Below are 14,551 nucleotides of genomic sequence, written 5' to 3'. Positions count from 1 at the left end.
ATTAACGATTCTAAGGTCCATTATAAATGATTCCTTATTGTTTAATCATCTTGTTGCAATGTTAATTTCGCTGACACGCACACACTAGAGAACAAATGTTTTACAAAGTTTCAAGTCTGTCACGGGACCCTAACTGGAATGTTTCCACCTGCTAACGTTACATAGTATCACGAAGGAATGAGTTTACTCGTCGCTACCATCAAAGGGCTGTGCATGTCAACTTTTGCATGCCAAGCCACGTTCTGATATTCCGTATGAAGTGAAGATATTACTTAATATGGTGTTTGAAGTCATTGCACAATGGGAAATCAAAGGAATAATTTAGTAAAACTTTATTCATGATTGCGTCTGCGCAAGTATGGCAATATTTGGGAGTCAATACCCCCCCCCAAAAAAAAAAATCCTACTAGTGGTTTTAATGGATTGCTGTTGGTAGAAGTTACCTACCCTGAGGTGATATACAGCGTAGTTATGATCCTTTTTTAATGTTCCCGTGTATTTAATAGACAGTGCGTAGTCACTCCATGTAATGTGGCTGTACTGCAAATAGAGGGCGTACTACAACCAAACAATATAGAGTGGATTAGATTGATGGCTACCCTTCAGATAAAACCACACTACTTCTGCCATAATGGGAACTATAGCTTTTCATTGCCCGAGTTCTAGCTGTCGTGTGTATATTCGTTTTTTTAGTATGGTTGGTTGCCTTGCTTGTGCTCTCTTTGCAGTTATGTGTCTGTGTTTATGATTGACAGCGCTGCATGCACTTTTTTGTTCTTGTCTGAGTGAGATTAAAGGATCTGTTCTTCTAAGCCACATCCTATGAGGGTAGCTCAGTGTTATTCCAGCCATTTCGATGTGGAAATGCTCATTCTCATCAGAGAAACTGTGTTCTCGTGTAATACTCTCAGGAAGCCAAGACTCAGCCAGCTGACCTGCCAGTGAACTAAATGACATCACACAGCAGAAAAAGCCAATTTGACTCACTGTGCCACTGGGCATGCCTGTACCCTGTTCTCATCACTGTTCAGGAGAGACGGATGTACAGTAGTAGCAAGCATACTATACACACTTGGTTCTCTCTGTGCCTCCATACTCAATACCACAGTCCTACCACTAGGATGTAGCACCACTCTCCCCGACAGCTGGTCAGGTGAATGAAGGGAAGGATTTGTTAGGAGTGGTTTTAAGATGCTGTACTGTGGGAGATGGAATACGTGTGTGGTAAATGTTGGTATTTTTGGTGAGCTCCTGTCCTGTAAAATGTTCCCTCGCTGATCCACAAGCTGGATACATTTTCCATAATGCTGGCTACTTCAGATATCCGGGAACGCACTGTTGCACTGCCCAACATTCCATCTCTCTGCCTGGAGGTATACATACTACAGACCCCCAGACTCCCACGCTCTGGTCTGCTAACTAGTATCCATACTGATTCCAATTGTCTTGTCTTTTTTTTTTCATGGTGGATTTTGCAATATCCTCCATCACGTGTGGCTATATCCTCATTCCTCACACTTAATCACAAGTGATTTACAATGTAGTTCTACTAGTCTGTAGAATACCTGTGTCAATCAATATATGCTCATTCTATATTGAGTCATAGCAATAGTCAAGGGGTTTATTCACTAGGAACCAAACAGAGGACTAGCCGTTTCTATTGGGAAAGTACAGTTCATTTTTGCTGCAAAAAGGTTTTCTGTTGCACAACATTTTGCAACAGTTTGCTAGTGTGCACTAATGAATACACCCCAGTCCTCCCGTACCACTCCTTATCTGTCCTGTGAGTCCAAACTTCTAAAAGTGGATTATGATCTGTCCCATCCTCTGTCAGCCAGAGTGATGCCCCCATTTTCAAAAGCCTGCGCTGGAGATGTCAGCATCACAGGGATTCAGCTCCACTTCATTTTAAGTTAAAAAAATAAAAAATAGTTCTTCAAACCTGCGCTCTCAGATTGGCTGTGTGCCCCCGTGTGTTTTTTAAAGTATGTGGTTAAAGCGTTTGTTTTTCTGTATGTGTGAGTATTTGGGTTAAATGCTTACACACACAATTGCATACTCATTTGTATGTGTGTGCGATTTAAGTCTGTGTGTATTTTAATCATCAGCATGGTTGTGTGCGATTGTGTAAACACAGTCTGTGGATGGTGGGATTTGCGCTGAATGTAGGCCAGCAGAATCCAGCTTATGTCAAAGCTAGGCAGGCCAAAGCAGGGTGTTTAGAGTACCGCTGGTGCTGCTGTGGAAATGGAGGAGGTAGAGTTGTAGCAGCGCATCAGTGGAGATAGAGGAGAAACCATGAAGACTGTCCTTCACCAGCACAGGAAATGGATCCACACCTACAAGGCCACCCCCATCCTCAAGGGGCTTGTGAGTGACTCCAGCTTGGCTCTAGATAGTTAGACAGGTGGTCTTTGGGTGGAAAGGTAAGCAGGTAGACAGGCAGTTGTGACAAGTGTTTCATGATGGGTGTAGTAGTTGCAGTGAGTGAAGATGGTAAAAATGTGTGTCAGTGGTTATATTAGTAGAGTTTTCTGTTTTCAACTGGTGGTATGGGTTCTGTGTTGTAAGGCTGAGGGTGTGTGGAATCAGTAGTCCATGTGTGATACTGGTTAGTAGACTGATAACTCACACTAAATTCTTCCACTGCTCTGTTTGCTACATATTTTAGTCAGAGACTGCCATCATTGAAGTTGTACAAACAGTAATCAGTGATTGGATCGTCTCTAACCAAGTATCAAAGCCAATGACACATTTTCAAAAGGACACTTTACCCACGTGTGTTCTGGCTCTGGCCCAACCCCTTGGTTTCTGGACCAATCGGACGGCTCCTAATGTGTTCACATTTTGTGACGGGTTGGGGAGGTACTCCGATCTAGACTCATTATGGAGAAGGAATTCTTCCGTGGGCGTGGCGTAGGAAGGAGTCTGGTTAGCCAGGCAAAGTGATTAGTTGGTGTGTACTGTACTATGTGCTCAGAGAGCATGTGTTGGAAACATAAGAGTTTGTGCCAGGTATAGTACTGTTTTTTTAGTACACATCTTTTGTGTTGGCTATATGAAATTTGGAGTACAATGTTTTGATGTATTCTATTGGCATGGTCATTCAAGATTAATCTGACTCCGTATGTCTTGTTGAAATGAGAAACAAATGGTTAATATATCCTGTTCTAACCCTTATTATGGAATGTGCCCTTCTCCCAAAGAGCCCAGTCATGGAGGAAACCATGTGGGAGCAGTATACTGTGACACTGCAGAGGGTAAGTCTAGTTTTGCAATACACACACCGCACTGGATTACTACACAATACAATATATTGCTTGCCATTACTGCAACCATAACACCCTTTACTCCAACCATATCACATTTCAGTGCATAACATTTACCCTTCTTTTAGGGTTATAACCAAACCAGATATGAATTATAATTTCCATCTACAGCTACACCACCAGATTACAATGCAATATACTGTAGATCCTTTTAAGCTCCATTTCTTTCAAAACGTGCTATAATATCAACCCCAGGGGTACGTAGAGTGCCGTCGAGGGTACTCCAAATAAAAATGTGATCCACGTAAAATTAAAATCTTCACATTTTGAAACAGTCCATTTATATTTTCCAACGGGTCTAAACATTTGGGTGAGGTTTTTTTTCTCGCCTGAATAGCCTCATTTCACTGCCCAAAATTAAACCATCTAGTGTTCAGGAAAATCACAACACAATGTCAAATACAGGTAGCCTAGTCAAATAATTAACATCCAATCAAATTAACCGTTAAATGCTGACCACACCTCTTGAGTCGTGTGCGAAATAAATGTAAACATGCATGTTATTCAATTATTGCACCTACACTGCTTGCGCGCCAACAAGCGTCTGCGTTGCCAAGCGCTAATACAGTCAGTTCTATTTGTGACCCTGAACGTGGTGCAAGTCCTGCCTCTCCCATCTCCTCATTGGTTTATAGAAGCAGATGCCCAGATGCCATCTCCTTGTTGGTTATACCCACGTGGTTGATTGAAAGATGAACTGAGTTCGGTCGGTTGTCGTGATAACTATGAAAGTTCAATGCCAATCACCATAGAAAGTCCAATGAAGAAATAGCCTGGAAGGAGAAGAGATGACTAGAAATGATTCGGTTGACTGTTTTTATGTGTGGATTAATTGTCAGAGTAGAGGACCTTGTGCATTTCAGGTAAAATAACAACTCAATGTATATGTCCCAGGACAAATTGGCTAGAAACGGCAAGCTAGCTAAATAGGATATAAATTAGTTAGCAACTGCAAGCTAGCTAGCTAAATTGCCATAAATATTTAATACTTTTTGCCCTGTCCCCAAATTAATATATTTGATTCAGAGTTTGTTTTGAAATTTCAACCTGCATGTCGTGATTGCGTTTGGTGTGGTGGGACAAAATCAATTGGCGCATGCACAGCTGATTTAGGTACGGTATTACTCTCTCGTGAAAATTCCACTAACTGTCTGTATGTAGCCAAACGTAGCTGCTGCTCATTCCGTTTGCTCAAATGGATAAAGGGTTAAAAAAAAAAAGTAAAGCCCACGTCCATAGACTCATACATACCAGCTCTACTGGTAGTACTGCTACTACCAGCAGTGCTACTACACCTGCATCTGTCGATGACAGATGCTTCCATGAGCACATCCAATGCCAGCATCAGTAATTCTACATTTGTTGTTAGCCCGGCTAGCATGGACACTGACAGTTGTGAATCTGATGCAGCTGAAGAGCTACTGCACCCTTACCCAGGGAAAGCACCGAACCAGACATTGGACCATCAGAGGCGCAAATATGATGAACTACATTGATTTGGGGTTCACTTATATTGGGAGTAGTGCCTTTCCTCAGCCACAGTGTGTTGTATGTGCAAAAGTCTCACAACTCGATGAAACCTTCACTCTTGCACAGACATTTTAGAAACAAAACATGCCAATTTGAACAATAAGCCGCAGGAGTTTTTTGAGCGAGAATTCAGACTTTCGAGTAGTAAGACCTATAAAAGCAAAAGATACCATTAATAAGAAGGGGCTAAAAGCATCTAGAATGGTGAGCTACCCAGGGCTAGGACAGGCAAGCCCCATACATTGTGCAGGACTTAATTCTTCCTGCTGCCGCAGATATAGCTGGTACAATGCTGGGGGAAAAGGCCAAAACAACTATACAGACAATGTCTTTATCAAACAACAGTTTCACGACGCATCAGTGACATGGCAGGAGATGTTTGAAACAATTACTGATTTGCATACAAACCAGTGAGTTCTATGCATTTACAGCTGGATGAGTCAACAAACGTGGCGGGCCTGGCACAGCTCCTGGTATATGTCGGTTACATTTATTGGGGGTCAACTAAGGAAGACATCCTCTTCTGCAAACCACTGGAAACCAGGACAGCATGAGAGGATATTTTTAAAGTACTGGACATGTTTGTGACATTTAAAATGACGTTGGTGGTCAAGATGTTTTGGTATCTGTACTGATGGCACAAAAGCCATGCCAGGGAGACATAGTGGAGTGTTAACGGGCGTGCAAGCAGTTGCTCCTGAAGACACTTGGGTACACTGCAGCATCCACCGAGAGGCTCTTGCTGCCTAGGGAATGAATGACAGCTTGAAAGATGTTTCGGACAATCCAGTGAAAATGGTTAACTTTGTTAAATCAAGGCCTCTGAACTCTAGTGTATTTTCTGCACTATGCAATGATATTGGCAGTGACCATGTAACGCTTTTACAACATACAGAAGTGCGCTGGTTATCAAGGGGCAAAGTATTGACACATATTTTTTGAATTGAGAGACGAGCTTAATGTTATTTACTGATCATCATTTTCACTTGCCTGACCACTTGCATGATGATGAGTTTCTCACATGACTGGCCTATCTGGGTGATGTTTTTTTCTCACCTGAATGATCTGAGTCTAGGATTTACAGGGACTCCTCAACTATATACAATGTGTGGGACAAAATTGAGGCTATGATTAAAAAGTTGGATTTCTCTGTTTGCATAAACAAGGATAACACACAGGTCTTGCCATCATTGTATGTTTGTTTTTTTGTGTGTGTGCAAATTAACTCAAGCTTACGGACAATGTCAAATGTGATATAGCAAAGCACCTGAGTGAGTTGGGTGCACAATTACACAAGTACTTTCCTGAACCGGATGACCCAAACAACTGGATTCATTATCCCTTTCATGCCCTGCCTCCAGTCCACTTACCGATATATGAACAAGAGTCTCATTAAAATTGCAACAAGCAGTTCTGTGAAAATGTCATTTAATCAGAAGCCACTGCCAGATTTCTCGATTAGGAGTATCCTGCCTTGGCAAAAAAATGTGCTGTTAAGACACTGATGCCCTTTGCAACCATGTACCTATGTGAGAGTGTATTCTTGGCCCTCACTAGCATGAAAATGAAATATAGGCACAGACTGTGTGGGAAATGATTTAAGACTGAGACTCTCCAATACAACCCAACATTCCAGAGTTATGTGCATCCTTTCAACCACATCCTTCTCCTAAACCTGTGGTGAGTTATTCACAATTTTGATGAACAAATAAGGTTTTATATGTACGATGGTTAAATAAAGAGCTTAATTATTATTATTATTTGTACCCTTGTCCTATTAAAGTTCTTTGTCACTCAAAATCTGGCTCGTGGAAAACTCATACTCTTATGTTTTTAATAAATGTATTGTGTAGTGTGTGTGGCAGGCTTACAATGATGTCAAAACAACATTTGAGAGTGTGCTGACCCTGGTGCTAGAGGGGATACGCAGCTGGAGGTTGAATGTTTGAAGGGGTATGGGACTAATAAGTTTGGGAACCACTGATCTAGAACATGTTCATCCATCTACAGCACACATTCCATGCATGCACATCTGCCCAGCACTGTTAATCGTGTGTAGCTCACACTCATTGTCTCATAGCCTCACTCTATGCTCTGGATATGAAGCTGCTTTTAACAAATAGATTTGTTGACCACCACATCACTGACCCTTCCACATCCAGCTGTCATATGTGCTCTCTAGACTCTTTCTTCATCCATCCTTCTACATCCCCTAAGTCCCAGTTTCTTTCACGATCCTCGTTCCAATTTTCCCTTCCGCTTTCTTTAGCTTACCATATCACTCGCTCTCTAACAATCCATTGCCTCCATTGTCCCTGTCTCTCTCTGTTATTGAAAGACATTGGAGAGGAGCAATTTTACTTTAAAAAAAATTTGTACAGATGGGAGAGGGTGGGGTGGGGTGGAGTCTTGGAGGACCATCAAATCTTTGCTCCAATCTCATCTGGGCAGCGCAGGGGCAGGTACACCACTCCGACAACAAGGACCGGGACAGAAGGGTACACACACACAAAAAGTAAACTTAGACGTACTTAAAAGAATTAGATATATTCACTCCGACACCTGAACAGACTAGGACACAGGTGCTTGCATGCACAAAAATCTAATACAAACACCTCTCTAATACATGTCTTCTTCACTGCAGGACCCCAAGATGGGTTTTGGTATTGCAGTGTCCGGGGGGCGGGACAACCCCAATGAGGAAAACGGAGAGATGTCCATAGTAGTGTCTGACGTGCTTCAGGGAGGGCCCGCCGATGGCCTGCTATTGTACGTACCTCCTGTCTATCAGTCATAATGATGCATCATGTGTTCTGTCATTTTAATCTGCAGTTTGAATATCTCACAGTGGATTTGTTTTCCCTCATGTTAATTGTGTTTTGTAGTGAGAATGACCGGGTGGTGCAGGTGAACGCTACTCCCATGGATGGTGTGCCACACTCCTTCGCTGTACAGACCCTCAGAAAGTGTGGAAAAGTAGCCAAAATTGTGAGTATAATGGTGGCAAAAGATGAAGATGCTTGTGATTTTACATTTAGGACTCAAGTATAGGAGTTTGGGATCTGAGGGTTGGATAAGTGTCAATGATTCCTGACTGTTCAGTCAGTGCCTGATGTGGTCTTTGGTTTTGACAGACGGTCAAGAGGCCCAGGAAGGTTCCGGTCAACCTGCTGAAACAAGGCCCTTCCCCTGACGACCGTGTCTTCAACAACAATGACTATGACCAGGACCGCCACAGTGTGTACAGTGGACGCAGAGGTCATCAAGATCGTGACCACAGCCAGGAGAGGGGAGGTTACACAGACGCTGGCTACCAGGGACAGGGTTTTGACCGGCATTACGGTCGAGATGACCGGGGCAGGAGTATGGAGAGGGACCTTGATCCAGAGAGGCAGTACAGACGAGATGGCAGCAAAGGTCGGACTCTGGACCGCGAACGTAGCCCTGACCGCCGCTACAAAAGTGACCGCACTCTTGACCGTGACCACAGCCCCAATCTGCGTTACCGTAGTGATCTCACTCTTGACCGCGACCCCAGCCCTGACAGGCGTTTCCGTAGCGAACGCACTCTGGACCGGACTAACAGCCCTGACTTGCGATACAGAGCTGGTCACAGTCCTGCCCGCAGTCACGGTCGCGACCACAGCTTTGAGCGGAACCGCAAACGTGTTCCTAGTGACCGCGACCAGAAGGAGCAGATGAAGAGGAGTGGGAGCAGGGAACGTCTGGACCGTTCACCCTCCCCCGCCTCCATGCCAATCCCCATGTCCCGCCCTCCTCGGGAGCCGGAGCCCCTGGAGAAACCCGTTAGTGTGCTGCTACTGAAGAACAGGCCCAACGAAGGTCAGTATAGGTCTATACGAAATATTACATTATATTGATTGATCTCTTGCTCCTCCATTTCTGTTGACTCTACATACCCTCTCCTCCAAGACTGCTTGTTTTTAAATGTTTGCTTAGTTTTTATGTTGACGTGTGTTTGTTCTAGAGTATGGTCTGCATCTGGGTAGTCAGCTGTTCATTAAGGAGATGACCAGCACAGGTCTGGCCTGCAGGGATGGCAACCTCCAGGAGGGAGACATCATACTGAAGGTAGGAAGGGCCTCAGACACGGACATACCACTGTTTTATCTCTGCCCTGGGGGAAGTATTGTTTCAGTGCTGCCTCTTCAAAAATGATGTGTAGAGTTGGCCAAAAGCATGACAACACTCTCTTAGATAGGTGGCTACAGATGTGAATGTGCTTTGACATCTCACCCTGTGTCAGATCAATGGTACGGTGACCGAGAACCTGTCTCTGAGTGATGCAGGGAAGCTGATCGAGAAGTCTCGTGGGAAGCTGCAGCTGGTGGTGCAGAGAGACAGAAGACAGGTCCTCATCAGGATTCCTCCCCTGGTAGACAGTGACTCTGAGCTCGATGGTGAGAGACCCTCCACTCTGTCTCTGTTGCAGCAGCTCCTTTCCTTTTTAAGGAAAACTTTTTATGTGGACCGATTCAGAACTGTCCCAGTGCTTTTTTTCTTTCATTGACCTTCTGTATAATCTTCTGATTTGAACATGTACGTTTTCTTCTGTTCATTGTTCTGTCCCTGTCTGGTTTTATTGAAATTTCTGTTTAGTTTTTATGTTTGATTCTTACAAAAAGCACTTTCCACCTTTTTGGGATAATCCTTTTATTTTATTTTACTTTACTCACCCTCCACACGATCATTGGTATAGAGATGTCACATGACCCAGAGGCTTCTCACCCACAATGTTCCATTCAGGGATGTGGTGTGTGAGCACTTGCCTGGGGAATATAATACCCCTCATAATCCATCTATTGAATATGACAGAATTGTATTATCTTGTGGTCTGAAATGTCTAAGATTGGAACTGCAGCTAGGTTGAGTACAGGAGTGCATGCCTGTGTATCAGTCACTGCCACAGTGTAATAACTGTGTGAGGTTTGCTGTGTCTGTTTCACTCTACTTAGAATATGTTTCTTGGGTAAAAAGTTGAGTTGGTGTTTCACTGAGGCTGTATGTATGAATCATGACTTGGGTGATCTGTCTGAAGATGAACTAGATGTTGGTGATATTTTGTGTTCCAGATATATCCGAGATCGGGTCATACCGCTCCTACTCGCCACAGGATGACCGACGGGCCCCCACCTCAGACCTGTCTTCCCATTCCTCCAATGAGAGGCTCCGAGACAAACCTAGGTAACCTGTCACCCTCTGGTCCCACCTGCAGTATGGATCACTCTTATGTACCGGTAACAAGTTCAGATATTTACAGAATGACTGTTTTTTACTCCATCACTATGAGAATAGTCTGCTTTGACTGTAGCTGTGCTGTAGAGTTTGAGAATCATAGGATTATGTGTGCGTTATCAGGGAGGACCCACCAAGCAGGCTGGCTAAGATGGGCGCCATGCCGACACCGTTCGCCATGCCGGCACGAGTATCAGATAGAGTTATGGAGAACACGCCCCCTCTGCAAGCAGAGAGGGAGGAGTCCTGCCAAGAAACGCCCCCAGGTAACTACAATGCCTTTAAACAAATGAATACGATAGATACTAATTTTATCCTCACATTTACCTGTTATTATATAACCAGCATCGGGTAACGTACACCTAGTGCTATACCTTATTACCGGCAGTTATGTCATTAACACAGTCAAATTCCACATGACCATTGAGTCACGATATTCTCCTTTTATGTACTCTGAACATGCGTTGGTAGTACCTAACTTGTTAATGACCATCAGGTCACTAATGGTACTCAGGACTCTACTGTCCCTCTAACCACTCTGATGTCAATGCAAATGTTTATTATGCACACTGGATGGGCTGGTTATTTTCTACTATGCTCCAAACATTCTATTAATGAGTCTGTGAAAGAACTTATAGGCCTAGGCCAGTAGTCACCAACCTTTTCTGAGTAAAGATCACTTTCGCAGCCAAAAAGCAAGCCGAGATCTAACACTTACATTTTTTTAAGTGATGTTTTTAAAAAATCTAACATTAACCTAAATAAAAACAGTTCTGTAGGAATTCCATTTGTGCTGTAGGCAGGCCTAATACATTATCACAGAATATTGGTGAATATGCCTGGCCTGACAATATTGTTCTTCTCAGACCATATATTTCAAAACTCAAGCTTTGATAACAAAATAGATCAGTTGGTGTAGCTCTGATTTGAAATAATTAACTTTTTTATTTTACTGGACTGATGGTACCTGCATTTGATGGTAATGGTGCTTTTAAGACACCTTTCCATGATGTTCAAGTCGGAAAATCGGAGCTCTAGAAAGGTGCCAGAGTTTCCGTCTTGGAATTCTGATTTGGACGACTGCTCAAAACGTTTTTTCCCAGGCAATCCAATTTTTTTCAGAGGTCCCAGTTGTCTTGAATGTACTAAAGTCGGGAGATGTCCGAGTTTCCAGTTGTTTTGAACATGGCATTAGTCTCTGCGGAGGGAGAGAGCAGCAAAGGGTCAGCCTCTCAAAGTCCCTGCTCTCTCATTCCTCTTTCCTCTGGTGAGACTGACCAGAGAGAGGGGACACAGTCTTCCACCTTATGACGAAAATCGAGTCGCACCGCATCATCAAGCACAAATTCATGTTCCTATGATCAGAGAAAGTGAAATATTCCTTGATATTAAAATAGACACGACGAGCTGCTAATAATACAAACGCAGGGCTATCGATACACTTGGCTACTCATTCATTGCTGCTGCGGAGCAAGTGGGAGGGAGAAGGTATTTTATTTTTTGTAATAAAGACTGACAGTGCCAGGTAAAACATTTAACATTAACTCACTCATAAAAACAGCAGCTCTTTGCTTTATTCTTTGACGTCTCTCTCTCTGGTCATGGTTTTAAGTTATGAAATCTCACATAGGCTAGTATCTAACTTGTAGGTGCTGTGATTTGAGCTTGTTTGCTTCAGACAAATAAAATGGTTCAAAATGGGAACACTCAGGGCTTCTGAATCAAGTGCACCTACCTCTAACAGTGCAACGCGAACAATAAAGGAGCGCAGGCATTTATCGATGGCTTTTCAACAGCAATGTTTGGCGATCGACTAGGAATGCCTTGAAGATCCACCAGGTCTGTGCAGGGCAACAGTTAGCCTACAATTATAGTGTATTTAATTTGGAGTAGCCTAGTAATAGGGCATTTTTTACATTTTCATAATTAAATTAATAATTACATTTTTAGTTACAGAATATCTCACCACTGTGCGTTAACATCGCTCTCTTTAATTCCTTTCTCCAGCGCAGAGTTGAATTATGTTTTATTGTGGAAACATGTTAGACCTACTAGGGGGATACCTCATCAGTTGTACAACTGAATGCCTTCAACTGAAATGTGTCTTCCGCATTTAACCCAACCCCTCTGAATCAGAGAGGTGCGGGTGGGGGCTGCCTAATCGACATCTGTTTTCGGCGCCTGGTGAACAGTGGGTTAACTGCCTTGCTCAAGGGCAGAACGACAAATCCCAGCTCAGGGTTTCGATCCAGCAACCTTTCGGTTACTGGCCCAACGCTCTAACTACTAGGCTACCTACCAACACTACTATTGATGTTCCCGAAAATATTTAATTTGGTTTCCCAAATTAAGCACTGGGTAGCTGCAGGAACAGGGTTGGAGAGCCAATAGCATACAGAGTTTGGGTGGAATATTATCAGTCAAGCAGCAAGAGGCTGCATGCTTCTCAAACAGGAGTTGATGCATGGAGTGAAATCAATGGAGTAACCTACCTGCATGATTGAACGAACCATTGGGAAAGCATCCTCCGTTGGCTATTGACTGCATTATGTCATTTTCCCCCCTGCCCATTTGATAATGGGCTGTTCTATATCAAAACTAATTTTACAAGACTAGATTAAATTGAGAATAGTCTGATGGGTAAAAATATGACCTCTTGATGTGAGAACAGAATGTGCAGCCTGAAGCAAGGAACCGAGTGCAATTTCTTTATTTTTTATGTTATCAAATAATCAATAGCTTGTAGTTGCATCATGCAGCCCATATGTTTTGATTTCTAAGATATTAAGGTTTGTATCCGTCACAACTAAATGAGCAAAATAACTATAAATCTAGAGTATAGGACCTGTTTCAAATGATCACTTTTATGCTTCAATGCTCACTCGCTCCAGAATGGGAAAAATATCCTTTATATTTTATTCAGCATAGTTTAATTATATTCTTCTTACTATAAAATCATATAAAATAATCACACTGGACTGTGCATAACCAGTAGGCCAACTCATATTCTGTTCTTCTGAAATACATGTTCATCATATCATAATGTTTCTTCATTCCTGCATAAAATAAGTAATGGATTTGTGATAGTGTATATTACATTTTATTTATTTAGATTTTTTATTTTTATGTAGATGTTCAAAAAGCACACCCGTGGCTTGTATGGGTGGAGGCTTGGCGATGCTCAACATCTTTGTTAATTACCGAGAAACTGGCTGGCAGTCTTTTGCATGACAATAACCGGCAGACAAAACTTCATGACCGTCACAGCCCTACTTACACCTCCATCATAGTAATGCTAAAAGAAGCACACAATCACTGATCTGTCTCACTAGGATTTTCTTTTTACAGCACCGGTAGTCAATGTTGCCCCAAAGCTGCCACTGAGGCCAAGCATAGAGGACCAGGACATATACGGGTGAGTCATCGACTTTACATGCACAGTATGTGTTGGTTCCTCATCTACAGAGAATATGTCTAGGGTGCCGATTCTGTTTACTCATCAGTGTAGTATACTCTAAAGTAGATTATGTATAGAAATTTACAAATGTTATTAACTTGTCATTTGTCTTAAATTTATTATGTGTTGTCCAGCCCCAGCACGGGGATGGTGCGTTTCCAGAAGGGAGATAGCGTGGGGCTGAGGCTGGCGGGAGGAAACGATGTGGGAATCTTCATTGCAGGCGTTCAGGAGGACAGCCCTGCAGAACATGAGGGCCTTTGCACCGGGGACCAGATCATGAAGGTAGGGGAAGGGTTAACTCTTAGTCTAATGTCATTGTTTGATCTGTGTCACTATATGAATAGCATATCTTTGTCTAATTATGTTTGTGTGTCTCCTGTGTTTTTAATGTGTCATGTTTGAAACCCCTTTAGGTCTGTTCATGAGTGCTTTATGTGATAGATCTAATGTTATGTCTTTGTCTGTCTGTCCAGGTGAATAACATGGACTTCAGGGGCATAGTGCGTGAGGATGCTGTCCTGTACTTGCTGGAGATTCCAAAGGGAGATGATGTCACCATTCTGGCTCAGAGCAAACCTGATGGTGAGCAATGCCTTCACTCTATAGATTTAAGGCAAGTCATATTCATATAGTCATATTATTTCAGGTCATGTTGCAGGTCAAGTAATTTGAAGTTTGTGGTGTGTGTTGTCTGTTCTAGTCTATAAGGACATCCTGGCATCGGGTCGGGGGGACTCTTTCTTCATCAGGACCCACTTTGAGTATGAGAAAGAGGTTCCCCAGAGCCTGCCCTTCTTCCGTGGGGAGATCTTCAAGGTGACGGACACACTCTATGATGGCAAGCTTGGCAACTGGCTGGCCAGCCGCACTGACAAAGACAACCAGCTGCTGGAGAAGGGTATCATCCCCAATAAGAGCAGGTATGTGTGTGCTGGTATGTGTGTCTGTGCGTGCAATGATTAGTAGTTGGTGCCAA

General features: G+C 43.0%; 1 protein-coding gene across 5 annotated transcripts in view; it reads left to right on the top strand.

The window, feature by feature from the left end:
* The window catches only part of LOC124048993 (tight junction protein ZO-2-like), a 39,379-nt gene that overhangs the window by 15,105 nt on the left and 9,723 nt on the right, over window positions 1-14,551 (top strand). For 4 of the 5 annotated variants that reach the window (XM_046370246.1, XM_046370243.1, XM_046370242.1 and 1 more), the window contains 12 exons: window positions 3,207-3,260; window positions 7,504-7,628; window positions 7,745-7,847; window positions 7,994-8,702; window positions 8,848-8,951; window positions 9,127-9,280; window positions 9,953-10,064; window positions 10,239-10,381; window positions 13,464-13,530; window positions 13,707-13,857; window positions 14,049-14,157; window positions 14,276-14,495. In XM_046370246.1, the coding sequence (XP_046226202.1) occupies window positions 3,216-3,260; window positions 7,504-7,628; window positions 7,745-7,847; window positions 7,994-8,702; window positions 8,848-8,951; window positions 9,127-9,280; window positions 9,953-10,064; window positions 10,239-10,381; window positions 13,464-13,530; window positions 13,707-13,857; window positions 14,049-14,157; window positions 14,276-14,495 (2,042 nt within the window). In that variant the 5' untranslated portion in view covers window positions 3,207-3,215. Of the gene's footprint in view, window positions 1-66; window positions 1,374-3,206; window positions 3,261-7,503; window positions 7,629-7,744; window positions 7,848-7,993; window positions 8,703-8,847; window positions 8,952-9,126; window positions 9,281-9,952; window positions 10,065-10,238; window positions 10,382-13,463; window positions 13,531-13,706; window positions 13,858-14,048; window positions 14,158-14,275; window positions 14,496-14,551 lie in introns of those variants that run through there. The other variant, XM_046370244.1, reaches the window with a different exon arrangement.

This window comes from Oncorhynchus gorbuscha, linkage group LG11, assembly GCF_021184085.1.
Source record: "Oncorhynchus gorbuscha isolate QuinsamMale2020 ecotype Even-year linkage group LG11, OgorEven_v1.0, whole genome shotgun sequence".
Classification (NCBI taxonomy): domain Eukaryota; kingdom Metazoa; phylum Chordata; class Actinopteri; order Salmoniformes; family Salmonidae; genus Oncorhynchus; species Oncorhynchus gorbuscha.
The sequence above is the reverse complement of the archived record's forward strand: the minus strand, read 5'-3'. Positions and strand labels throughout refer to the sequence as shown.